The sequence below is a fragment of the Pogona vitticeps genome, chromosome 1 (assembly GCF_051106095.1).
Source record: "Pogona vitticeps strain Pit_001003342236 chromosome 1, PviZW2.1, whole genome shotgun sequence".
NCBI lineage: Eukaryota > Metazoa > Chordata > Lepidosauria > Squamata > Agamidae > Pogona > Pogona vitticeps.
In genome coordinates this window covers 244,243,767-244,269,704 of record NC_135783.1, presented here as the reverse complement: position 1 = coordinate 244,269,704, position 25,938 = coordinate 244,243,767, and the positions used below count along the sequence as shown (strand labels likewise).

The 25,938-nt window shown below is 39.6% G+C and overlaps 1 protein-coding gene across 4 annotated transcripts; it reads left to right on the top strand.

The window, feature by feature from the left end:
* Window positions 1–514: 514 nt before the first annotated feature.
* Window positions 515–23,653, top strand: MAX (MYC associated transcriptional regulator X). Of its 4 annotated transcripts, none has more exons than XM_072985373.2 (5): window positions 515–698; window positions 1,013–1,039; window positions 11,657–11,764; window positions 18,139–18,262; window positions 22,395–23,653. In XM_072985373.2, exons 1-5 carry the CDS (start codon window positions 663–665, stop codon window positions 22,580–22,582), a joined length of 483 nt encoding a protein of 160 aa, XP_072841474.1. In that variant the 5' UTR covers window positions 515–662; the 3' UTR covers window positions 22,583–23,653. The 4 variants fall into 4 exon arrangements, with proteins under 4 accessions (XP_072841474.1, XP_072841473.1, XP_020661669.1 ...); XM_072985372.2 differs by having other exon boundaries at window positions 18,133–18,262; XM_020806010.3 differs by lacking the exon at window positions 1,013–1,039.
* The last annotated feature ends 2,285 nt before the right edge of the window (window positions 23,654–25,938 follow it).

Sequence of the window (25,938 nt, the reverse complement as noted above, 5' to 3'; positions counted from 1 at the left end):
CTTAGTGCTGTGTTCATTTACTTTATTGGAACAATCTTGCTTAGTTTCTATAACTAACAGAGAAACGCTGTTGACGCGATTTGCTCTCTTTCCGCCAAGAATGCTGCTATTTGCAACTTTTTAAAAAAACCCGGGAGGGAGTCGGGGAAAAAGAAGGACGCCTAAACCGATGGCACCACTCGTCTCCCATCCACGTGTCCTCTCCTCAGGCTGCCGGGAAGTGGAGCCCTTCCGTTTTCCTCCAGACTACAACCTCTCACTATACACGGCGGCCCCAAAGCGCAAGCGCAGGCAGTGACCTCAAAGCACCTCTTGTTTCCTAGAGGCTTTCGGGAACGATAGTTCGGAGGGGCGCGTAGTCCAGGGTCCGCTGCAGCAAAGCGAACTTCCTTTCCCAGCAAGCTTTGCGAGGCGAGGGGGGCCGAGGCGAGGGTGGACGGAGGATGTGCGCGCGGGGAGAGGGGGAGGAGGATCAGTTGTCACGTGCAGTGCGAGGTGCGTGTGCGGCTGATGCTGTGGAAAGGAGGAGGAGGAGGAGGTGGCTGGTGCTGCTCTGGCTACGCTGAGCGGGGGCTGTTGTTGTCGCTCTCGGCGGCTCGGCCCGCAGCGCCTGCCACGAAGGCCCCGGAGCGGCCCGGGCGGGCGACGGCACCCTCGGCAGCATGAGCGATAACGATGACATCGAGGTGGAGAGCGACGTGAGTTTCACGCGGCTCTCCCTCAACCCCCTTTCCCCACCACCCCCACATTCCGTCCCGGGGCCTGGCCGGCCTCCTTCCCTGCCGCCCTCGTCCCGGCCCTGGGCCGCCCAGTAACCACCACCACCACCACCCCGCAACCCCGGCCTGCCTCCCTTTCCTCCCCATCCACCTATCCACCCACCCCCCGGTCGGTCGGTCGGTCGGTCGGTGCGTGTGTCAGACGGTGGCAACGGCGGCGGGCGGGGCTGAGCGGCGCTGACAGTAACGCGTGTCTCTCTCTCTCTCTCTCTCTGTCTCTCTCTCACTTGCAGGAAGAGGAGCCGAGGTTTCAGTCTGCGGTACGTCTCTCTGCCTTTTCGTTCGCTTGAGCCCCTCCGCCCCGTCCTCGCCCTTTCCCTCCATTCCCCACTTCCCGCCTCCCCCCCCCCTCAGGCAGAGAGAGCGGCCCGCAGCCACAGAACATAACATGAAATAAAAGTATCAGAGCAGAAAAGCCCTGCGAGAGGCGGGTGGGTTGGCTAGGAGGGTGTGGGGGGTGCGAGAGAAGAAGGGTTCGCCTGGCGATGGCCCAGGGCTTGGCCTGGCCTGGCCTGAAGGGGGAGGAAGAGAGGGGGAGGGGGGGGAAAGGAAGGGCCGCTTGTGTCTTGGGGGGGGGGGGACAGAGAGAGAGAGAGAGAGCCACAGGCGCCTGTTCGGGTGAGATTGGGGGTGGGAGGCTTATCTCGGTCTGGTACAGCCTGTCTGGCCGGTACTTGGTGTGGGCTTTGTGGGCATTGGGATTAGAAGGAGAAAAGGAAATACAAAGTTCGGAAGTATTCTGAGTTGGAGGGGGGTGTGGGGTAAAGCCCGGGACTCAATAGGTGAGAGTGGTCTTGTGTGCACGTTTTGTAAATATTTGGGGGAGGAGCCAAAACCACACACGATAGAGTGCTCCTCCATTCACCATTTCTCCCGGGAGCTTACCTCCCTAAACGTACTTTAATGGAAATCTTGACTGATGAGGGGATCGGCAACTTTGAAGGGATGGTGGGGGGGCAGTTCCCCCCCCCCGGAGGAAATAGAGACTATAAACCAGTGGTGGTGAACCTTTTAGAGCCCAAGTGCCCAAACTGCAACACAAAATCAACTTATTTATTTCGAGGTGCCAATGCTGCAATTAAAACCCAAATGCTGAGGTTTTAGTTTAGAAAAAAAAACTGCTCCTACACTGCAAGGGTTAAATGCTTGTGTTTTTTCTTCCTATGGGTAGTATTAACAAAGAAATACTTCCTGGTCCCCTAATCCCCCATTGGGCTAGACTGGTAATGGGTGCCATTGCACCCCTCTGCTGGACCACTGCACCAGCAGAGGGGAGTGCTAAAATCTGGGATTAGAGTACGGGTAAGTAATTCTCTATGGCGACTTATAGCTCGTGTGCCCACAGAGAGGGCTCTGTGTGCCAGCTGTGGCATGCGTGCCATAGGTTCACCATCACTGCTGTAAACTGTTGATGTGGGGCTGTGTCAGAAGAAAGTAGGACACTATCAATGGAGTACTAAGGAGGTGTTTGGTTCTCATTTTAGGATCTTAATATTTTGCACTTTATCAATAAATGTGGCAGAAAGTGTTCAGCTTACAAACAGCATCTGGTGTGGAGAGCTTTTAGTTTGTAACATGCTAAGTACTACTGCTGAACTGGCCAAAAAGCTCTGGATGATCAAATACACTCTCTCTCCGCCAGAGTAATGAGGGAGAAGCTAGGAGTTCTCTTATTTTGTTGTGTAATCTCCTTAGTGGATTATTGTGGAAAAGCTGGCAGCAACAGAAAACTTCCACAAAGCATCTTGCTTTGACTTTTGTTCGGTTGCTGAATGTTTAATACATAGAGATGTGCTTCTTTGCATCTGTAGTTCTTTATAGTAACAAGAATTTCAAGTATTACTTCTGTGATACCCAGCTTTCTTTGTGGTCATGAAGAATGGCTCCTGATTCCACAAAGTGCTGTTTGTGTGTATGTGTGTGTGTGTTGCCTTTGTCTATTGGAAAGTTTTTTGCAATGTAGCAAGGCAATTGGCACAAGGAAATGCTTTTCTTTCTTTTTGCCTTTTGTTGGTATTCATGGATGCTGCACTGCTACAGTTTTGGTTCTGTTCCTAGAAACTTGTGAACTGTGTGGTACTTGCAGCAATGGCCTGGTAATGAATGAGGAATAATAGTTTTACTTGTTCAGTGTAGATAAAAGTGAAGTGTAAATGGGATTTCTATATGGCTAGCTTTTAAGAAACAGGGTGAAATAATTTAAAATTAAAACTGTTAAAGTTGCCTAAAAAACAGACCAACTTGAACCAACTTTACTACTGCATTTTGAAACCAATGTACTTTACAACAAAAATCTGCATGGTATTTGCTATAACAAAATAGTTGATTTGAAATTGAAGAAATCTTTTTTTCTCTCTCCAAAAGATAGACATAAGTCTAAAGTTTTTGCAAGCCATGTGCCTTTTATGTCTGCTTGGAACCAGAAACAGGTTTTGTTGGAATCTCTTTATGGATAGTAAATTAGGTAAGGAACTGGAGTTGAATATGAAGAAGACAAAAATCATTACTGTAGAAGAAATGTACAACTTGAATGTTGACAATAAAGAAATTGAAATTGTTAAAGACTTTTTTATAATTGTTAAAAACTTTTATAGTCATCAATCTAAGTGGAGGCTGCAGTCAAGAAATCTGAAGTAGACTTCTTGGAAGAGCAGCAGTAAAGGACCTAGAAAAGGTCATCAAGTGTAAAGATGTATCACTGGAGACCAAGATGATCCACACTGTTGTATTCCCAGTCACCATGTATGGGTGTGAAGGAAGACTGGACAGTGAAGAAAGCTGACAAGAAAATTTGATTGATTTAAAATATGGCACCAGAGGAGAGCTTTGTAAATATTCTGGACTGCCAGAAAGAGGAACAAATGGATTCTAGATCAAGTCATACCTGAACTATTTCTGGAGGCAAAAAGGGCAAAACTGAGGCTTTCATACTGTAGGCAAATGATGAGAAGATTTGCTGAAAAAGATAAAAATACTGAGGAAAATTGAAGGCAAAAGGAAAGGGGGTGGACCAAATATGAGATGGGTTGACTCCATCAAGGAGGCAGCATCTTGAGTTTACAGGAGCTGAGCAAGGCTGTTACTGGTGGGACATGTTAGAGCTCACTCATTCGTATGCTCACTGTAGATCGGAAACAATTAGGATACTAAGCTAGATCATCAATTTGAAGACCAAAGTTGTGCATAACTGTTTGGTTATTGATTTTATTGAACGAGCAGGATTACTGTGAAAGTAAAATGCATAGACCACAAGTATTTAGGATGTTGTACAAGTGAAGATTGTTGGTAGTAATTAAACAGTGCCTAAACGTTTCTAAGAATTGTGCAAATATTGTGTAAACAGAAAAGCTCATTTCATTTGCAGTAAAGTGCTCTGTAGTCAATCTCCAGAGTTCATAGAAAACTGACATGATAACATATATTAATAAGGCTTGGCATTGAGCTATATATACTCTTTGGGCTGAAATTTTTTCTCTCTCTACAACATTTGTCTTCCTTTGTGTCATTTAGAAGAATACAGATTTTAACCACTGTTGTGTTTGCTAGGTGATCATGATTGAGATGTTATAATGAATTTTTTTATCCTTTGTATTGCTTTTATCTGTAAACAGATTTCAAAATTTCTTAGATTATTTATTTTTAAATCACGTGTTTTTATTATTTATGAAAAGAAGTGTTTTAAATATGCTTGACTTATTCATTTTACCTGTCTTTGTCATAAGAATGTTAAGTTTGTCTTAATGTGTACACAGTTTAACAACCAAGATATATGACGCTGTTCCTCCATAATTTTATTAAACAGAAAACCTACTTTGGAGGAGAATTCTGTTCCTCTTGTGAAATAAGCAACTATTGACACTCAAAGAAAGAAGCAAAATCCTTTCTCTTTCACTCTAGTTTATGCACTTAGTAACAGGAAGTCTATAAAACTGTTGGCACTTCCTTTAAAATAAGGCTGGATTGAAAGCTCTGGCGTATGGTGGTGCACAGAGAACTGCTAGTAGATTGACTAGAGTTGAATAGCCTGGAAAAATTACCATTATGTTTTCAAATTTTTGTATGTCTAGTAATAATTAAATTTAAGATGACAAAAGGGAGGGAGGTTTTGTTTTGTGCAAACAGATACGTTTGTGTATTTTAATTTCATTTGTATGAGCTTCACATTTTGAGAAACCACTTGGGCTAGTATTTTGCATTCTTTATCCTAACAGTCTCCCCAACATCCTGTGTGATCTGTATTTTTTTATTCTCACCTGATATTAAGGGCAAGTCCATGTCCATTGGTAGAACCTGTACTTATTTAAGCTCTGTTTCTGTAAGGAAACATGTAAGATTTCATTCATTTGCCTTTTTAATGTGTTTTGTTTCTATATTGTCAGTACAGTAGTTATCTGTGTTCAGAGAAAAAGCCCTATTGCATTTCAGCAGTGGAACAGGCAAGCTGATGTGCATGTGTGCATATCATGAAATGTCTGGGTGAGTTGAGTACTAAGGGCGGGTGGGCAGAAGAAAAATCCAGATCTACTGGTAGATCTCTCACTAGTATTAAAGTTACAGCAGCAAATAATTTCTTATTGTTCATCTGAAATGAAAGCTTGGAGTGGAACAACTGAGCTCTGTTCAGTTCTGGTACAAAGCAAATTCTCAGCTCTGTTGAATCCACTCAGAGCCACTCAGTTGTGAGTTGATTTTGTGTGTGTGTGTTAGTGGGTCTGAGTTACTGTGAAAAACAGAATATGTGTGGAAAACCTGAGGCCTGGGTCTTAAAGAATATTTTGGGTTTAGTGTGTCTTGCCTTGTGGTGAGAATCTGTGGCCCTAGATGTTGCTGAACTGCAACTCCTATAACGCTTTACAGTTGGCTTTTCTGGCTGGGGTTGATGGGAACTGGAGCCAAATATGTTGAGAACCTTGGGTTCTCTGTGCGGCATGTGAGGTCAGTAGCCAGCTCTGAATATTAAATTAAGCATGTGAAGTTTTCAACAGGTAGCTCTGGTATTTGGAGTTCTGTTTACTGGAAGTGACAGATGCAAAGTTACTTGTGCCCTTGTTGTATATGCTTCAAAACTATCAGCATAGTCTGGGGATGCCTATAAGAACTGCTTCTTTAACAAATATGTGCAGTTTGAAAGAAACTAGGATACTTTAAGGTCACCAACTGCCCATCACTAGGAGATAAGCCTTTTTAGCTGCCAGAAGCCGAACCATAATGACATCTTTAGAATGCAGTGCTATGGACATATTTCGAAAAGAAGGCAATGTCCCAGTGATTGGCACAATGTAGCCTATTGGTTGCAGCCCTGTTTTGCCTGCTTACTGTTTAAATAAAAGGGTGAGGCCCCTCAAAAATATTTTTAAACTTATGAGTTAAATTCTGTAGTTCCTAGTTGAATAATCCTATATCCATACAATCTCACACACTATGATCATTACCTGGGAGTCTCTATTAGGACAGAGAAATGTTGCTTTCTTTCCCTTTCTCAGCTCTCTTTCCTTGCCTAGAGCTGAGATTTTCCTGCACAGTTAAATGGCTTGAATGTAGTTGATGAGGTACTAATGGAGAGTAGCATGGCAGTGGGCCACCTTCCTCTTATGAATGGAGGCCAGTGTTTTCATGCTATTCTTATTCAGCATTTAGCATGGCTTGTGCCATCCAGAATTCATTGGATTAGATCCGACAGTCGTTTGCAAATGCATTTCTTTGCAAATGCATTTCACTTGCTTTGAATCCTTGACAGTAAGACAATATAGTAGAGCCAGGTGCTACATCCACTGTTAACAGAATCTGTTCTTATTAAAAAGTTTCTTTAAAAAACGTTTGAGGACCAGGAGGTTTTTACATACTGCAGTATTTATGTCACCACTGCTGTAGAATTGTAGTACCTTATCAGGCTGAGTTGAAGAAGAGAGAACTATCTCCTGTGTTTGCTGGAAGAAAGGAGGGGAAAATTGCTAACAATATATTACTGTTTCCTTTGCAGTCGATGAAGCTAGCTAGTGAAACAGGCTTTTGGCAATTTAAGATGCAGTAACTAACTTGAACTGTTTAGAGTATATTAGCACTCCAAGGCTGGCATCAAGATTTCTAACAGTATTAGTGAAGTAAGACCCAAGAACCATGTCAGTTAGGTAACATGCTGTAATCTTTTCTTACTTAGATTTCCTATTTATTCCACCAGCCCTTTCAGAAGAACACACATGACCAAGTTTTACTTGGACTGTTTAAAAATTGAGACTAGTATTATTGTATTCTTGATGTTTCCTTGTATTCTTATGTCAAAAAGTGGCCTGTTTGCAACCAACGTTTACTTGAGTTGCATAGTTACACTCCTGTCACATTTAATTTCAGTATGGGAAATGACCAATGCTTTTGTCACTAATGATATCCCTTGCAGTACTTTAATTGCAGTCATTCATATTCAAGTGTACTGAACTACCTTTTTTGTATGTTCTCTGAATGCAAATGTATCACCAGTGTGTGTTTGTTTTCCTTTGGTCAGCTTGTGCAGTCCTTTATACATAGCCACTTGGTTTGTATTAATTTTTTAGATGCTTATTAAATGTATGAGTTTTAGATTCCGTATCCTTAAATAGCATAATTTGATACTTTTATCAATATAAGGTTAGGGTTGTACATTTAGGATAGCCGGTTTGTCTTCTATTCAGAACACAATTTTTTCATTTAGACATCACCTAACAACTCTAATCACTAACTTGTATCTTTTTTCTGGCATGGCTGCAAAATGTTGTTGAGTTCAGAAAAATCTTGGATATGACATGTCATTCTGTTCTCTCACTAAATCTTCAGCTTGTTGCTGTAGGTCAGTTTCAGGCTAGAGATGGTAGAAGAGAGTACATGTGGATTGGGGGTTTAAAACACTTTCTGTTCACTGCAATTTGACATCTTTTATTTCAATACACAAGGTTTAACATGTGTAGATGCACTGATAATTATTATCTTCCATACCATTATTGGTACCTTATGACTTTAATCTGATCCCAATTGGCTAAACCTAGTCGTTGTCGTCTGGTCATTTAGTCGTGTCCGACTCTTTGTGACCCCATGGGCCAGAGCATGCCAGGCCCTCCTATCTTCCACTGCCTCCAGTAGTTGTGTCAAATTCATCTTGGTTGCTTCGATGACACTGTCCAACCATCTCATCCTCTGTCGTCCCCTTCTCCTCTTGCCTTCACACTTTCCCAACATCAGGGTCTTTTCCAGGGAGTCTTCTCTTCTCAAGAGATGGCCAAGGTACTGGAATCTCAGTTTCAGGATCTGTCCTTCCAGTGAGCACTCAGGGTTAATTTCCTTTAAAATGGATAGGTTTGTTCTCTTTGCAGTCCAGGGGACTCTCAAGAGTCTCCTCACCACAGTTTAAAAGCATCAATTCTTCGGCAGTTGGCCTTCTTTATGATCCAGCTCTCATTTCCATATATCACTACTGGAAAAACCATAGCTTTGACTATGCAGACCTTTGTTGGCAAGGTGATGTCTCTGCTTTTTAAGATGCTGTCAAGGTTTGTCATGGCTTTCCTCCCAAAAAGCAGGCGTCTTTTAATTTCGTGGCTGCTATCTCCATCTGCAGTGATCATAGAACCCAAGAAAGTAAAATCTGTCACTGCCTCCATATCTTCCCCTTCTATTTCCCAGGAGGTGATGGGACCAGTGGCCATGATCTTAGTGTTTTTTTTTTTTTTTTTTTTTTTTTTTGATGTTGAGTTTCAGACCGTTTTTTGCGCTCTCCTCTTTCACCCTCATTGCAAGGTTCTTTAATTTCTCCTCACTTTCTGCCATCAGAGTGTTATCATCTGCATATCGGAGGTTGTTGATATTTCTTCCGGCAATCTTAATTCCGGCTTGGGATTCCTCCAGTCCAGCCTTCTGCATGATACATTCTGCATATAAGTTAAATAAGCAGGGAGACAATATACAGCCTTGTCGTACTCCTTTCCCAATTTTGAACCAATCAGTTGTTCCATGACCAGTTCTAACTGTTGCTTCCTGTCCCACATATAGGTTTCTCAGTAGATAGATAAGGTGGTCAGGCACTCCCATTTCTTTAAGGACTTGGCATAGTTTGCTGTGGTCCACACAATCAAAGGCTTTTGCATAGTCAATGAAGCAGAAGTAGATATTTTTCTGGAACTCTCTGGCTTTCTCCATAATCCAGCGCAGGTTAGCAATTTGGTCTCTAGTTCCTCTGCCCCTTCGGAATCCAGTTTGTGCTAAACCTAGTACATTTACTAAATTAACACCCCAATTCCCAGATGGAGGTCTCAGGTTTTCTGTGTTGTCCCCACTCCCTGGCCAAGCAGATACATGTCCATTTCAAAGAAAGGCCAAATGGGAAGGTGTGTTTGTGCATGGTCTGCGTCTCTTTCTTTGAAGAACTGGATATCCAACCCACAGCTACCTCAGCAATAACTTTAAAACAGCCTAATGCAATCTGCATCTCTCCTAATGTACATCTAAAAAAGACATGTCTGGTAAAATCCATCTTGTCATGAACTTTGGGACTTTAAATTCTTCACAGTGGTACATACCTGATGTACTGGATGGTCTTGGTTCTTCAAAGGTCACATATTGTATGATGATTTATTATTTTTTAGTGGTCTATAAAGGTATTGCCTACACTTGCGTTTGTATTTTGTATTGGCCACACAATTCCTTTTTTATCTCAGTAGTATCTCCCAGCTACTCTTGTGTCTGTTGGTCTAGGTCTTTCTGTCTCTCCTTCTCCTTGGCTGGAATTATCAGGCTTCTCCACATGGTCCAAGACAGTGAACAACCCAGTGGACTTCTTAGAAGCTCATTTAGAAAGAGAGTTGGCTCATTTCATCAATCTTGAAGGATGTAGGTGCAGGAGAACTGCTTTGAATTTGGAGTTAAGTTGCACCCAAAGTGCCTGTTTACATCTGACAGCTAGTCCTTGCTCTCTGTGTTAGCTGTGTGTGGGATGGTTGCCAAATTTGTGTGACTAGAGGTTGCCTTTACATTTGAAAGGTGAGGTTTTATTAATAATAATTTGATTTCAGCGGTGTCACCTGAATTGTCGTTACATGGCTGTGAGTTGTGGAGTAGTCAGTAAGTAAAGGGGTGAAAAAGAAAAAGTCAGAGATGGTGCAGACAGTTTGCTCAGAAAGATTAAGCTTGTTTGTCTCATTGAAATCCCAGCTGTTTTAGGAAGCTTTTTCTAAAATATAATAACAAAAAATCCTGACATACTTGTCTGTTTATTTATTTGATTTATACCCCGCCCATCTGGCCTATAAGACCACTCTAGGCGGCTACTTGAATATTCTCAGTGAAACAGAAAGGAATTTAACCAGAAACCTGGGTTTTAGAACTGTAAGAGATTTTTTGGCTTAAGAGATGTTTTAATGAGAAATGTGGGGATGAAACTTATAATTTAATCTTCTATTGCATTGTCTCTGGCTTTAAGTGACATGGATCCACAGAGTGAGGGATAAAAATACCTTTTAAGACATACATTTCACTGGAAAAAGATTTAAGGAAAGCAAAAAAAAAGTTTTTGTTTTGTTTTATTTTGTGCCTGGTAGGAAAAAACTGTTGAAATCAGAGATATGATTTGTTACAGTTGATTTTTTTTGGTCATGATGGAAGCTGTGGACTAGAAGACCAGCTGACCTTGCATATACCAGTAGATGATGTTTCTTTTAGGAATCTTCTTAATTTTGGTAGTCTTGTGTTGACAAGCTGGCTGGATAGCTCAGTGGTTTAGGTATCTGGCTGTGGAGCCAGAACTTGGAAATTCACTTTCCCAAGATGACTCCTGGGAGAAGAGCCAGCAAGCTATAGTCTCAGGATGCCCCAATAAGAAGGGAATGGTAAACCACTTCTGTCCATTCTCTACTTGGAAAACCCTAGAAAATGTTTCTCTAAGTCAGAATTGACTTGACTGCAATTTATTATTCTGTTGGTAATCATATTATTCTGTATTTTAAATTCTAGAATAGAAGCAACTGTTCTGTTTTCATGGAGTTCCTGCATAAAATTAATCCAGAGAGGTTGATTAAAGAGGGCAATTCTGGATTTAGGAAGGCATCTCAAGCATTCAGCTGTGAAGCTACAACTAAACAAAGTAATCTTAGTTTTTCTTGTTGTCTGGATTGTACAGCTGTAACCATGTTCTATCCAGAAGTCAGGGAGAGAGATTTGAGATGCACAACAGCCAGTAAGAAGGCTCCTACTGAAGTTGAAACGACCAGGTTGTGTGGAAGCCTTCATGTATACAGTCTGGCCCTGCATATGTTTATGGTGTAGATGTTGCCATCACAAGCTTGGGATAGTTGGTGACATAAGCAAGGCTGGTCAATAGGGTCCAGCTTCCTAGTCTGGCATGTTGAATGTAACTTGTGAGGGATAACTTCTGAATAGGGCTACAGTTTCATTGGATAAAACTACATCTCATATGCTTTTTGCAGAAGGTTGGGGAGGCTTGTGGGCGTTCTGTGTGGTACAATACCCAGGGATATTTGGTATAGTACTTGGGTTGACATGTAACATACTTGAAATAATTGGTGCTCCTTTGAGGAGAATATTCTGTAGTTAGGGGGGTATTAGAAGGGTGTTTTTGAACAAATAAGACCAGCAGAAATGCTGCACTCAGCCTCTTTAATCATCAGAAAGCCCACCCTCTTTTTTAATAATGAAACTGTTTGTGCAGGTACTGACCAAGACAGCCCGGATGATTCATTTGCTGACCCCCTTATTTCTTCCATTCTCTTAGCAGGGCTTTGATTCTGGAAACCCTTCTTGCTATGGGCATCCTAGTCCAGGAGCCAAGGATGCAGTAGAGGCCCTGTTGCCTGTCGAGAGAACAGAATCCTAATAGTTCTTTGTGTTGTCTGTCCTAGGCTGACAAACGTGCTCACCATAATGCCCTGGAACGCAAACGTAGGGACCACATCAAGGACAGTTTCCACAGTCTGCGGGACTCTGTGCCATCGCTTCAGGGAGAGAAGGTGAGTTTATTGAGAGAAGTGATGTGCTTCTCCTGAATGCTGCCTATCAATTTGAAGGATCCCCAGTCCTTCTTTGGCATCAGGTTAGAAAGCAAGAAAGAGCCAAAGCCAAGACAGAGCTTAACAGGTATTTCTGCAAAATGTTCAAATAGTTTGCTTGAAGTAATGTTCCACTTGCTTCATAGTCTGTACGCTGTAAAGTAAATGATCAGTGTAATGAGCAACTTACCCTTTTAGAGGCATTTCTGAATGGTTGGATGTCCTTACTTGTCCCTAGCTTCTTAGGGCTGCCTTTAGCATGTGGCATCACATTTAGTGCAAGACTTTCTCTCTATATATATGAAATTAGTCTGCTTCTTACAGCTATGTGGTATTGTGAAAGATACTGTCTTCCTCCCTTGTCCTCAAAAACCTTGTTTTTAAAAAGAGCATCCCTATATTTAGATTCACCTCTGCAAGGCTCTTGACTGGACTGTACAAATAGAAAAAGAGGTTGTTCGGTGTTCAGATCTTCAAGTCAAAATCAACAAATGATCGGTTCCATGTGTGTTTTCTGTTGTTCGCATTGAAGCTGTCTCTTACTGATAGGGAATTTAAATAATTTTCCCTGAGGTCATACCACCACTCAATCTGTATTTAAAAGTTTTAAATTGTGGCTTAGGATTGGTAGACATTCAGGTAGGCATCCTTCAGTTTCGACAGAGAAAATAAACAGACAAGCAGAGTGATTTCTAAATTTGTCCCAAATGTGTAGAGAATATGTGAAAGATGAGTTCTTTTTAAAAAGAATTCATATACAATGATGCTAGCATGCAGTATCTAGATTTCCATAGGGCTACAGTGACTATCCTGAAAAGGAATGGGGAAATGATACCCTGCTAGTCATCAGTGGCTGGAATGCCTAAGGAGTTGTCTGCAGAAGCTCAGTACAAAGTATTTAGCTTGATAGGCAACATTTTTATGTGCAGTCACCTCTAATGACACTATGTCGTAAACGTGGTTAGAGCACTCCTTTTTGTTACTCATGGTGTGCAGGCAAACTTTTCAGAACTGAGACCTGATACTTTGTTGTCAAAAATACATATCTTTCATTTCTGTGTTTTTGATTTCCGTTGAGGTTAGTGCATCCTGCTGAGCATTTAATGCTCTGGAATTTCAGGTATTATTTGGAGGCTGCTGGAGAGGGTTTTGCTTTGTGCTAGCAACTCCAGTGAAGGTCAGAATGATTGTATGCATTGTTCCTAGATGCACTGGAATTGTAAAACTGCTTAGGGTCTATGTGTGTATTTGGATTTAATGTATATGGACCTAATAATTGTAGTGGTACGAATGGACTTCATATTCTGTTTCACATCGATGTTCTAGTTTTGCATAAATAATGTTTTTAACTAATTGTTATTTAATTGGTCACAGTACTAATGGTTTGCCAAATCACCGTTTATTTGTGCAGTAGTGTTGAATTGCTATATAAATATTCTAAATTACAGTGCTGTGTTTCCAAAGCTTAGAGACAGGTAACACTTTAAAAATAAAATGGAAGGGGGAAAAAACAGAAGCATGAGTACACACCAGTAAAGTTCTGATTTTAGTTATCTACTGTCTGAGCCTTACTTTCAAGATGTAGCACAACCAGAATCCTTAGTTGTGAGTCTGAAAATTGTGCATGTTTAGATTTTTAGTTTTTCAAAGGAGAGAGCACTGTAAGTGTGATGCAGCTATGAGGATGTGTATCTGCACCCTTTAATGTTTGAAGCTGGTACACAGAATGAAAAGAGCATTCTAGGTTGACCTCAAAGAAATACAGGAAGTTATTTTTAAGGGACCTTCAACCTAGTCTTATACTAATGCACTTTATTTATTTATTTATTTTATTTTATTTTATTTTATTTATATCCCACCTATCTGGTCGGGTTAGGACCACTCTAGGCGGCTATAGCAGATTGAGTGTTAGACGAGGACTCTGGAGAGCAGGGTTTGATTCTCCGCTTAGCCATGGAAAGTTAACTGGGGGTGTGGAACTTGTAAAACCGCTACTTAAGTATCTCACTCACTTTGAAAGCCTTAGGTTCACTATAAGTTAGTTTTGATTGATAGCATATAAGAAATAAAAACAACCTTGTCTATCTTATGTCAGGAATTACAGTTCCACTTTTTGATGCCAGCAAACTTTGGATGTTAATCAGCAAAATTATGAAATGTTTATTTGTAAAAAAAATAATAATGATTAAACCCATATTCAACTTTCCATAAGAAACACATACTCAAAAAGTTTCATAAAGCTTTTTGAGCCATGTTCTCAAGAAGTTTCTTAAAATACTTTTCAGAGCTTTTAATCCCAGAAAGCTGAAATGCAGGTACCGTACAAGGTATAGGTGATTCTCAAATGTTATCAGAAAAGCTTTAAGCAAATGTTAGAACCTACAGTGTGGGTACTTGAAACCTAGACAATTGTTGCTGTAATTGATGTATTTCATATTTTATATTGCTGTCCCTATGCGGTGAATAACATTTAGCCCATTTTATCAAAACCTGCATATAAATTAAAGTGTTGATTATTAGTGAGCTAGTAGAAAATATGCCACTGTTACTCAGGCTAGAAGTAAATTAACTTCGAAAGGCCAAAGGCATTCAAATAAACTGGAGAGAGAACTGATGCTAGCTTTAGATTCATTAGCAGGAACAGAAAGTACCTAATATTTCTGATGTTGGTTTAAATCTCCATCAGTGCTCCAAGAATAGTTGACCGAAAATAAAACTAGAAGGCATACTTAACAAATGTGAATTGCATTAAAATTGGATATGAATGAGAATAGAGTTGCAAATTGCATTAACATTTGGACTTAGTATTAATAAGCAATAATGTCTCCAAATGTTCAGAATGTTATTCCCTATATTGGAAATGGATGTTGTAATAAGTTGAGAGAGTATGGTATACATAAGGAGACTTGGAGAGTTTGTGGCAGAAGTGAGAAGTGAACCAAGTAGATTCTCATTCATAGTTCAGTTTCTTAGCCACTGTGCTACACAATTAGTTGGCATATTTGTAGATGGCTTGGAAATCACTAAGCTATGCCCTCTTCACATACTAAATTATCTAATTAGTGTAGACTGTGACTGGCAGAGATGCTTCATCAACCATGGACCATGGGCTGTAATCTAGTGGGGAACATGAAACAGAGACACGTGACCAAAAGTTTCATATTTGGCTGCTGTCCCCCAAATACTAATTGCACACATTGGGTTGAATCCAGAGTTCAGCGGAACAAAATTCTGTGAACTGAATGCTCCTGCAGGCAAAAATGTTGGCAAGGACAGGGGAAAATGACTTCCCAATTCCTCTGTAGTGCCTCAGAAACTCAGCCAAACTCTGATCTGTAGTTTGGTGGTTATTCCTGAGCAACTTGAAGTGGGTGTCTGGGGGCTGCACAAAGAAGGGAAATTAGCTACAGTTAGCTCTTCACTTTCTGCTCACAGAAGCATACACTTTGCATAGCAGGAGCCTGTACCTGTATTCCACTTACTTTAAAAGTAGAAGGAGCTCTTCTGTTTGTAGTACTGGTCATTGGTCTGGATTCAGCCAGTTATTTTGTGTAACTTAATGTGCATTCTAAAAATAAATCCAGTGTTCAAAATAAAAATGAAACAGTTAAAATCAGATTCCTCCAAGTCCTGATTGATTTCACTTGGAGGATTAAGAATATTCTTAATTTGTTTACTAAATTCAGTGGAGTAGGAAATTGTTAATTTCTCCTGATTGTGTTTAATTTCAAGAAATATAAAAGGTAAGTATAGACTTTATGTAAAAATAAGAGAGTGCATTTGCATGGCAAATGCTTATAGTTCTTGTGAGTAAAATTTGAGAAGCAGGATAAATAGAGAGAAAAAATATTAAGTTCTAAAAACTAATGTAGATGTGGGGCCACTAGATGAGATTTGACTATAAGAAGACTTGTTAGTGGTACTTCATAATGACAACTCATGATATGAATTAAAAGCTCAGAATGGCAGTTTCTGACGAAAATAGTTTATTACTATTAATGGAATATTTTTAAAATAATAAAAGAGATCACTTAATTCAGTGGTTCTTAACGTTGGGTTACTCAGGTGTTTTTGGACTGCAACTCCCAGAAGCCTTTACCACCAGCTGTGCTGGCTGGGATTTCTGGGAGTTGCAGTTCAAAAACACCTAAGTAACCCAATGTTAAGAACCACTGACTTAATTAAAATAAAGCTCTATGGACCTCCATAGTGCTTCTGGGTTGTTTGGTATATAGCATTGTCTAGCTGAACAATTCAGCTTTTGATGGTTGTTGTGGGTTTTTCGGGCTCTTTGGCCGTGTTCTGAAGGTTGTTCTTCCTAACGTTTCACCAGTCTCTGTGGCCAGCATCTTCAGAGGACTGGAGTCAGAACTCTGTGCTCTGTTGTAGTTTGTTGGATAGTTGTTATGTTAGACTACATAGGGAAGCCATTGAAATCCACAAACACCAACAGAACTTCAACAAAAAAGAAGAAAGTCTAAAACTCAACAAAGCCTGGTTCCTACCACTGAAAAATACAGCCTTGCAAACGTCAACGAACTCTACCCGGTCACAAGGACCAGGGATCACTGTACACAAAAGACCAGCTGACGACGCCCATCAATCACAGTGACAGATCATTTCTCTCCCTTAACAACAATACACCCACAACAAAAACATGCTGATCACCATAATCACCCAATCTCCTGAAAAGGACAAAAGCTGTTCCCACAGCTATAAATACTCAAGAATCCAACAAACTACAACACAGCACAGAGTTCTGACTCTTGTCCTCTGAAGATGCCAGCCACAGAGACTGGCGAAACATTAGGAAGAACAACCTTCAGAACACGGCCAAAGAGCCTGAAAAAGCCACATCTATCAGATCCCGGTCGTGAAAGTCTTTGAGAATAAATTCAGCTTTCATTGATACACCCATTCAGAACTGAGAAATAGGTTTGCTGTAATGTCAGAACTGTTATGTTGTTAAAATGACAGTTATGTGGTAATATTCCATATCGTCTTGTGTTTTTAATGTTTTGACTAGAACTGTATGTTCTGTTATAATCCAAAAGGAAGCACTAAACACTGGAATATATTTAGAAAAAAATGAGAGAAAGTGACAGATACAGCCATTCAAAAATTATATGAATGCATTTTGATGCCATCTGTTTTTTTAATTGAACAGTCATAAATATACTGTTCATTCTTATATTTTAGCTACTTGTAATCTATACTGTCATAATCTGTTTTGGAGATTTGAGGGACCCTTTGGAGCAAATTTTGGTGGGAGGGCTGCTGCAGGGAGGAGGGTGGGGGAATGTTATAATGATAATGTATGTGTAACCAGTGTTGTTTTTGTTTAACGAAATAATACTATTGAAGGTAACCTAGTAGTGCTCTAAGGACGAACTAATTCATATTTAATTTTTTCCAAGGAGTGTTTGAAAACCTGTTCCTCCTCCCCAGGAGATTGAGTTTTTGTAGTGTGCTTTGCTAGTCTTGTGTCTTTCATTTAGTGGTATAAACTATCCAATACTAAACTGTATCAAACTAAGCCTTTCAAACCTGCATACACACCTGCTTGAGCAAGAGGTCATATCCTTTAGAACCTGCTATATTTTGCTTGTTCACATTTGAATTTTAATGAAAACCATGCCGTGTATCATCAGTATTTTCACAATATATTTGTGAACACAGAACTAAATGCTGCTCTGTCTTAAAAGAAACAAATCCAAGCCCAGCAGAACAAAATGGTTCCGTCTTGCTCTTTGGATAACACAGCTTGATCTTGTCTTCACCGGGACAGATTTACCTCTTTGATAGGATCCAGCACTAAAGAGAGTATGTTTACTGTAAAAATACCCCTGGCCCAGATTTCCTTTCTTTTCTTTCTCTTGTGAAATTCTTTATGGATACTCAGTGTTTAGATCCATCTACATCCCTTTCCTTATTTCTCATGTCAGATGAATGTCTAAAACATTAATTTAAATACAAACGCAATATGGAAGCACCAGTTTACATTAGCCAAAGGTTGTAAGCTGCTTTTTAGAAATATTTTTAAAATATTTTGCAAAGATAAATGTTTTAAAACCATTAGTAAGTTTTTACTCCCTCACACAGTTTCACAGTTTGACTGTGTATAGCCATGGCCAGTCTTTTATAGTCTCAGTTGTAACAATCAGAAAGCTCTGTAGGGGTGAAGTTCTTGCAAATCTCACATAGATCCTAAGGTTATAACTCAGTCAGATGTTGACTATATTGATAAATTATTTCCCTGCAGGAGGGGAGTATTGGCATAGCTACCTGTGAAGTAGGACTTTATCTGGTGTGTTTTTTCCCTACTATTGCAACAGGCATCCCGGGCTCAAATCCTAGATAAAGCCACAGAGTACATCCAGTACATGCGCCGGAAAAACCACACACATCAGCAGGACATTGATGACCTGAAGCGCCAGAATGCACTTCTGGAGCAGCAAGGTGAGTGGGGCTGAGCTTGAGTGTTCACTGTGCTATGAATGCTGTGTTTCCTTGCGGAAGAAAACTCTTATTTTTTCCCCTTTGTATAGAGCAGGAGTAGCATTCATGCTCCCATCTAGGCCAATTTTATAAGACTTCAGGAGGGATTTTTAAAAATTCAGGAGTCTTTGGGATGATTCCACACACATACACACACTCTGGAAGATTTGTACCTCTTAAGAGGTGCTATTCTCCCATAAAATAAGAGATAGTGTCCCCCAGCAGTGTATTGTATCTAAAAGTCTGGTTATTAAAAATAAAAAATTGTGGTTGCTGATTGTTTAAACAGGATGTCACTGGCCACTCCTTTCAACCTGCAATTTGAGAGTAGCCTGTGGCAGGCCTTAGAGCTGGAAAAACATGATTATTTGGAATACTTCAGAGCTTGTCCACCAGAAAAATTTCCAGGCATAGGGTTTTTTAAAAAATGTTTATAGTGGAACCATTTGAATCTAAACAGTCCAATCCCTAGAACATATGCCCGGATAGGGATTGCAGGGAGAGCTTTTCATCAGCTACTACAAGTGACTGACATAGTCACATTTTTAAGGCACACAGAACATTGATTTGGGCTTCTCTCTAACTTGATCTCAGTGATCTCGCCTTTGCTGTGGAATGCTGTACCAGATCCGTCTTGAACATTGTCACCATTTTGGACAAAAGTCTGAAGAGAGGAAGCTTGCAGAACATGCAGAAGTTATCCTGTGAACTACAATTCTGAGTGTGCCAGGCTTTAGCAGATAGGAAAATCTGTGCACATTGCTCAGGTTTTTCTCCCCCTTAGTAATTTGACCAGTGCATAGACAGTATAGGAGAGGGACTGGAATAAGGCATGTTAATACATTGCCCTATGGTCTGCTTTCGTGCCCAGGAGGGCCATGGAGAAAATCACCTGATGAAACTAGAGTATTGCTTAAGGGCTTTAATTGACAAATACAATACTTACACCATATTGAACCAGACTGGTAAATTGCAGCTCATGGAGGATAATCAGTGGGCACTTATCTGAGTAGTGAAGTTCAGTGTTGTGTGTGTGTGTGTGTGTGTGTGTGAGTGAGTGAGAGAGAGAAAGAATACACGCATGTATGCATATGCATACACACACACACACACACACAAAGGTACAGCATTTTTAAGCTTTAAAGAGTGACTCATTCCATTTCTTTTTTTGGTCCACTGCACATGATGTATGAAATAATCCCCTTAGTAACTGCAAAGATACAGTAAAGGAACATTCAGCATCTAGCACTGAGCTGAAGCAGGCATTTGTTATAATTATTTTTCTCCTGCCTTTCCAATTCAGAAGTGAAACAGTCAAGGCAGATTGTGTGGCTAAAACAAATTATGCAGTAAAAAACAATTATTGGTATAAAACCAGACAACTCAGAGGACTAAACAAACTCATTCCTGCCCCACAGGTAAATCAAAAGCTTGCTGGGGGAAAGGGGGAATAAGTTGTTCTCTTGGCAACAGGTCATTTGTCAAAAATGGAGCAAAGCCAACCACCATACATGTATGCATCACTGTCATCTGTCCCTCAGAGGATAGTGTGATACATGACAAGGTCTAGCATATTTGACCAGTCATAAAATATTTGTATTCACAAAGGCTTTCACGGCCAGGATCTAATGTTGTTGTGGGTTTTTCGGGCTCTTTGGTCGTGTTCTGAAGGTTGTTCTTCCTAACTTTTCACCAGTCTCTGTGGCCATCATCTTCAGAGGACAGGAGTCAGAATTGTCTGTGCTCTGGATGCCAACCACAGAGACTGGCGAAATGTTAGGAAGAACAACCTAAAGAACACAGCCAAAGAGCCCGAAAAACCCAAAATAACCATAAAATATTTGATTAAGTCTCTTTAAAATCTTAACATTATTAAACAATGAAAAAGTTGCTTTAACCACCAAACAAGTTTAATATGTAACTGGTTTTAATCATTTCAAAAACATTAAGTAAGGTTTCTTTAAATGTGGTCATTAAATAAGTACTGAGGCATGGAAGAAGATATGGAATAAAGAAGTTTTATAGAAGACAGCTGTGAAAATAAAAGAAAATTATTAGAAAATAATACACCGGTAAAATTTGCATCATTTAGATCCCAAAAATTCTACATTATATTGGAGATGCAACCAGGAAACTGATACTTATTTTCATAAGTGGTGGAAATGTGATAGGATTTTAATTTTTCAGAAGTTGCTATTTGAAGAAATTAATTAAATATTACGTGTCAGTGTGAAAATGTGCCCCAAAATTGTGATATTAACCCTTTTTAAGAAGGATCAATGAGAATGGTAAAAAAATTGATTACTAATTTAGTAGTGTAGCAAGACAAAATATAGCATAAAATTCAACTATTAAATATAACTTTCAGTTAAGTGAATTGTATAAAGAAGTATGGAATTTAGCCATTAATACATTGATATGTGGGATTGTTAAAAATGAATGAATTTAGCAATATATGGGAAGATTTTGTAGAATTTGTTCTATAAGCTAGCATCAGCACAAGAAATATGGCATTTTTGAAGGGACAAAGGACTTTGTAATGAGAAATGAAAAAAAAAAAATAAAGGCCTTGGGTCCTTTTGAGGAGAAAGGTGAAATAAAAATATTTCAGATAAATAAATAAATAATTGTAACAATACAGGTATCTCAAAGGCCCCAGTGGTGGGAAGCACTAAATGTTAGTGATAAGGATAACTGTCTATGGAGAAGTATTTCTTTATATTAAGGATTACTTTTTTTGTTTCATCTTTATAGTTAATAATTATGTTTTTTACAAATTGATGGTGTTTGTGTTGTAAGTTTATTTTTCAAAATAAAAAAGTATTAAAATGTGATCATGGCATTAGAGAACTATTTTACTACAGTATGTGTTGAACCTAGAATACCAGGGGCAGCCATCAGTTAAAGTTTCTTCTAAAAATGGAATTTAGTAAAAATTAAAATAAAGTACCTGTAATTAGTAGAAAATATAAGTTTCTTTGGAGATCATATTTCCCCATCCACTGCAGTTGGCAGGATGGACCCCTTAGTAGAACCAGACAGTAACTTTTGCCTTGGAAACCTGCCATTGTAAAGGTATTTGCAGTTATATGTGGAGGGGGGCAGGAATTCTTTCTTACTCACCAGCTTTCCACCCAATAGTTATAGGAAAATTGGAATATATTCTCATTTTTGTCCTAGCCAACCAGTATCATAAAAAAGGGTAAGATACCCTCATTATGGTGGCATTCCTGGTTTCATTAATATTTTACATTATTTCGATATGGTTAATTGGCCTGTCAATTAATTTGTGTGTCATTTGTAAAAGTTCACCACCTGATGATCTTAATTGATGGACAGACAAGTTCAGTGAGGAGAAGAGAAAGATCCTCTTGGTATTAATTTTGTAAGTATTGTTGTTCCTAAACAGTCTTCTGCCCACGCATGCTAGACCTTAGGTTAGTAGTAGAAATTGTGTCTTCTGACACTTCAGTGAGTCACATAGATAATTTCACATTGACCGTGTGAAATTGTGATCACTCTCAGTTGTTCAAAAATAATTTGAACATTTTCATTCATCATAAGAACAGCCCAGTGAGTTGAGGTTCAGATGGCGACTTCCCCAAGACCACTTAGTGATCTATACCCAGACACCTGACTTTGATTTAGCATTTGGCCTTTACTGGTCAGGTTCTGCTCTTATTCCAGTGAGTTCTGGGGTACTTGGGAGTACAAGGATCTCAACTTTCTCTATTTTCCCTCTTTCAGGTCTTTTATATCTTTAGAGCTGCCAATTTTAATCATATAGCTGATCTGATTTCTTTAAGAGTAGCAATGTTAGACTACATCTGATGCATAGGATTTTTGTGAACTGAATGAGAGTTGGAGAATTGCTCAGTTTTTAAACTTGACATGATTCTGGAAAATGTATACTATCCTAGGTGAATTATACATCAGTCTGAAATGTGTTTTGCTTTGAAAGACAGGGTATAAATACTGAAATGAATTAATGAAACTGCCTTAACCAAATGCAAAGAGTTGAACATGCCTAACTTGGTATGTAATGTAATGTTGTTCCCCTATCCATTGCCATTTTCTTGATCTTGCATTTTAGTTCGTGCACTGGAGAAGGCGAGGTCAAGCGCTCAGCTGCAGGCCAACTATTCCTCTTCAGACAACAGCCTCTACACCAATCCCAAGGGTAGCACCATCTCCGCCTTTGATGGAGGCTCCGACTCCAGTTCAGAATCTGAACTGGAAGAGCCCCAGAGCCGGAAGAAGCTTCGTATGGAGGCCAGCTAGAAGAGGCCTCATTTCCTGCTGCCATTAGACACTTGCTGGCTGCTTCAGAACTTTCCTTTTTTCTTTAGTAGAGGCTCTTGGACTGCAGTTTCCCCTGTTCCTTACCCCCTTCTGACCTTTTTTAAGTTAAACCCAAATCCATGGCTTAGCAGCTTATGTTCTGAAAGACTTCAGACATAGCTTGGAGCAGGATGCAATTCTATTTGGTCCTGCCCTATGGCTGCAAGCTTCTAGGGCCAGGAATGCCCAGACTATTTGATGAACTCTTGAGTCTGTGATTGCCTGGTCTGTGTGGGGACAGTGACCTCTCCATTCTTCCACTAGAATTGCACCAGCCTCTCTAACGCATTTATCAAAATATTTCTATTTATGACAAAGCCAAACATCCCCTTAAGGATCCTGGTGGGAGGAGGGACCACACAAATACCTGTGGGTGAGTGAGTGGGTGAGTGAGTGTGTGTGTGTGTTTGTGTGTGTGTCCTTCTTGTCAGAAGTGTGGGATTTAAGGTGAGGAGACTAAATGATTTTTTTTCTTACAAAGGAATAATTGGTATTTATTTCCTCCTATGGAAACTCAATCTGGTCAGATTGCTCCTCCTCTGCGGACATTGGTGATGTGAGCTACAGATTTGTATCAAGATCAATTCTTCCCCCTTTTTGAATTTCTCAGAGTAGAGCCAGCTTTTTTAATGTAAATACACCACAGGCTTTGTTACTTGGTACTAATAACTGCATCAAAGCGTGGACCTCTGGCAAATGGGCCAGCTACCTATGTGAATTATAGCAGCATAGGCTGAGAGTGAGCAAAGGCTTATTGTGTGCACGCGCATGTGCATGGGCGTGCGCATGTGTGCGTGGGTGTTTATATGTGACCTTATATTTTTGTCTTCTTCCCACTCTTGTTTGTGATGTTTTCTGAATCTGGTGTATACAAATGTAGCTTGGTCTCTGTCCAGGTGTGAGTCTGTTCCATGGAACTGAAGTATGTTGTACATACTGCCCAAGAATTGTCTTGCAAGTTAAGGCTTCCCTTTACTATAAGACTATAAATAAAAAAAATATTTTATCCTTGTGAGTGGTACTGGTGTCTTTGTGGGACTTCAGTGTGGGTGGGTAGAATTTCTTTGGGCAGTTAAACACTTGTACTTCTCTTTAACTGCAGTGGATAACAATAGTGACTCCAGAACACATCCATAATATATGTGTGGGAAGATTAGTAGATTTATATAAGATATTTTGACAACTGTGTCCATAACATTTCAAGGAGATTCTCTTTCACCACTGCTGTTTAACATCTCACTCATCATCTTGTAAATAATTTTAAATAAAACTGGATTGGGCCACCATATTTCAGAACAATCAGGAAAAATCAATCATCTGTTATACATGGATGACCTAAAACTATATGCAAACAGTTCCACGGAGATAGAATCACTGCTAAACACAGTGCAAATATTTAATAGATATTGAAATGAAATTTAGAATTGACAAATGTGCAGCTTTGTCTATACAACGTGGCAAGATCCAAAACCTAGATGGAATAGAGTTTTAAAATGGCATTATTAAAAAATCACTATCAAGTTATAAAAAATTATAAATACCTTGGAGTACTAGAATCAGATAGCACCCTGCACTCAAAAGTTAAAGAACTGACAGAGAATACATCAAAAGATTGTGGTAAAAAAATCAAAATTAAATGGTGGAAATATAATCATACGGCCATATGGGCAGTTCCAGGAATTATACCCAGATGGAATTGGACCAAAATGAATTAGAAGAATTTAATCAGGAAACACGGAAACTAATGAACATGCATCACACATTAAATCTAAAAAGTGATTATATTTATCATGAAAAATCAGAGGCCATGGATTACTGCAAATACAGCAGGTAACAGAGGAGGAAAAAAGAAGCCTAAATGACTATATCAGTACAAGTAGAGAAAAATTACTTAAGCAAAGCAAAGCGTGCTGCTTACATACCACCCCATAGCGCTACACGCACTCTCTGGGCGGTTTACAAGTTAATTATGCAGGCTACACATTGCAGTGAAAATGGAGAATATTTTGAAAGCAACAGAAAGAAACGTTCAATATAAGAAACATCATTTTGAAAATAAACAGCTGGAAAAATAAACCACTACACAAACACCATCTCATAAATATTAATGGAAGGCATGACAATAATTTGCATGGGCATGGTTAAAACTGGGGACCTTTAAGAAAGAAACTGAAGGCTATATTTTTCTTGCACGACAAGCACACCAAACCAATGTGATGAAAGCTAAGATTCAATGAATTAGTGCTAACAGCAAATACCGACTCTGCGAAGAAAAAGATTAAACTGTCACACCTCATCTGTAAATGTCCAAAGATTGCACAAACAGATTACAAAATTAGACATGATGGACTGGCAAATTAGTGTACTGGTCATTATGCCAAAAAAAAAAAAAAATTGACAGCCTCAAAAAACCCATGTGAACATCTGGTAGAGAAGATGTCAGAAAATGACAAGTCAAGATCTTGTGGGATTTTCGGATCCAAACTGTTAAACACCTTGAACATAACACATCAGACATAGTAGTAATAGAAGGAAAAAATATCTGGATAACAGACATTGAAATTCTAGGTAATGCCAGAGTTAAAGCTAAAGAATTGGGAAGTTAACAAAATACAGAGATCTGGCAATCAAAACATCTCGCTTGTGGATGAAACATATCTTAGTGATCACCATCATTGTCAGGGCTTTGGGAACAAGATCAATAAATTTCCCACAGTATTATAAGCAGTTGCAGTTTCCAGAAATAACATCGTCAGAGCTACAAAAAACAGCATATATATATTACATCGATAGTTAGCATGTACTTAGGATTTTGGTTAAAATTTGTATCTATTATATAATACCAGTCAATGCTTTTATAATTTTGATTGACTGTGCCTGGTATTTTTGAATGCTGATAATAATGATGGCTGATGATGGCATACCGAAGGCGTTTCTAACACCTATGCAATATGTATGTTAAAAATTTAATGCTTAAACAAAAAAAAAAGTTCAGGAGCAAGCAACATGCCCTCTTAATTTTCAGCCTTGCTGGGAGAGGCTCTGCCTCTCTTGTGCATGGCTTTGTCCCCTGCATAAATGCCCCCCCATGTACTGCCCCCCCAATTCATGGTCTTCCATCATGACTGGAACCTAATGCAACTGCTGCACAGAGGAGGATGAGAGCTGCGCGGAGGAAAGAGGAGCTATGCACACGCGCCCAGCTTAATAAACTTTGGGAGCAAATGTGCAATGGTGTATAAAAAGTCTTTTCTGAATTGAACTCCAGTTTGCAGCCTTCTTTAAATCTAAAGTGG

What these genes read in the sequence shown, in the direction of transcription:
- MAX (XM_072985372.2), top strand. Translation starts at nt 663, where the DNA reads ATGAGCGATAACGATGACATCGAGGTGGAGAGCGAC. An exon ending in AGCCGAGGTTTCAGTCTGCG is followed by an intron (nt 1,040 to 11,656) that starts GTACGTCTCTCT and finishes TGTCTGTCCTAG; the next exon opens with GCTGACAAACGTGCTCACCA. An exon ending in TGCACTTCTGGAGCAGCAAG is followed by an intron (nt 18,263 to 22,394) that starts GTGAGTGGGGCT and finishes CTTGCATTTTAG; the next exon opens with TTCGTGCACTGGAGAAGGCG.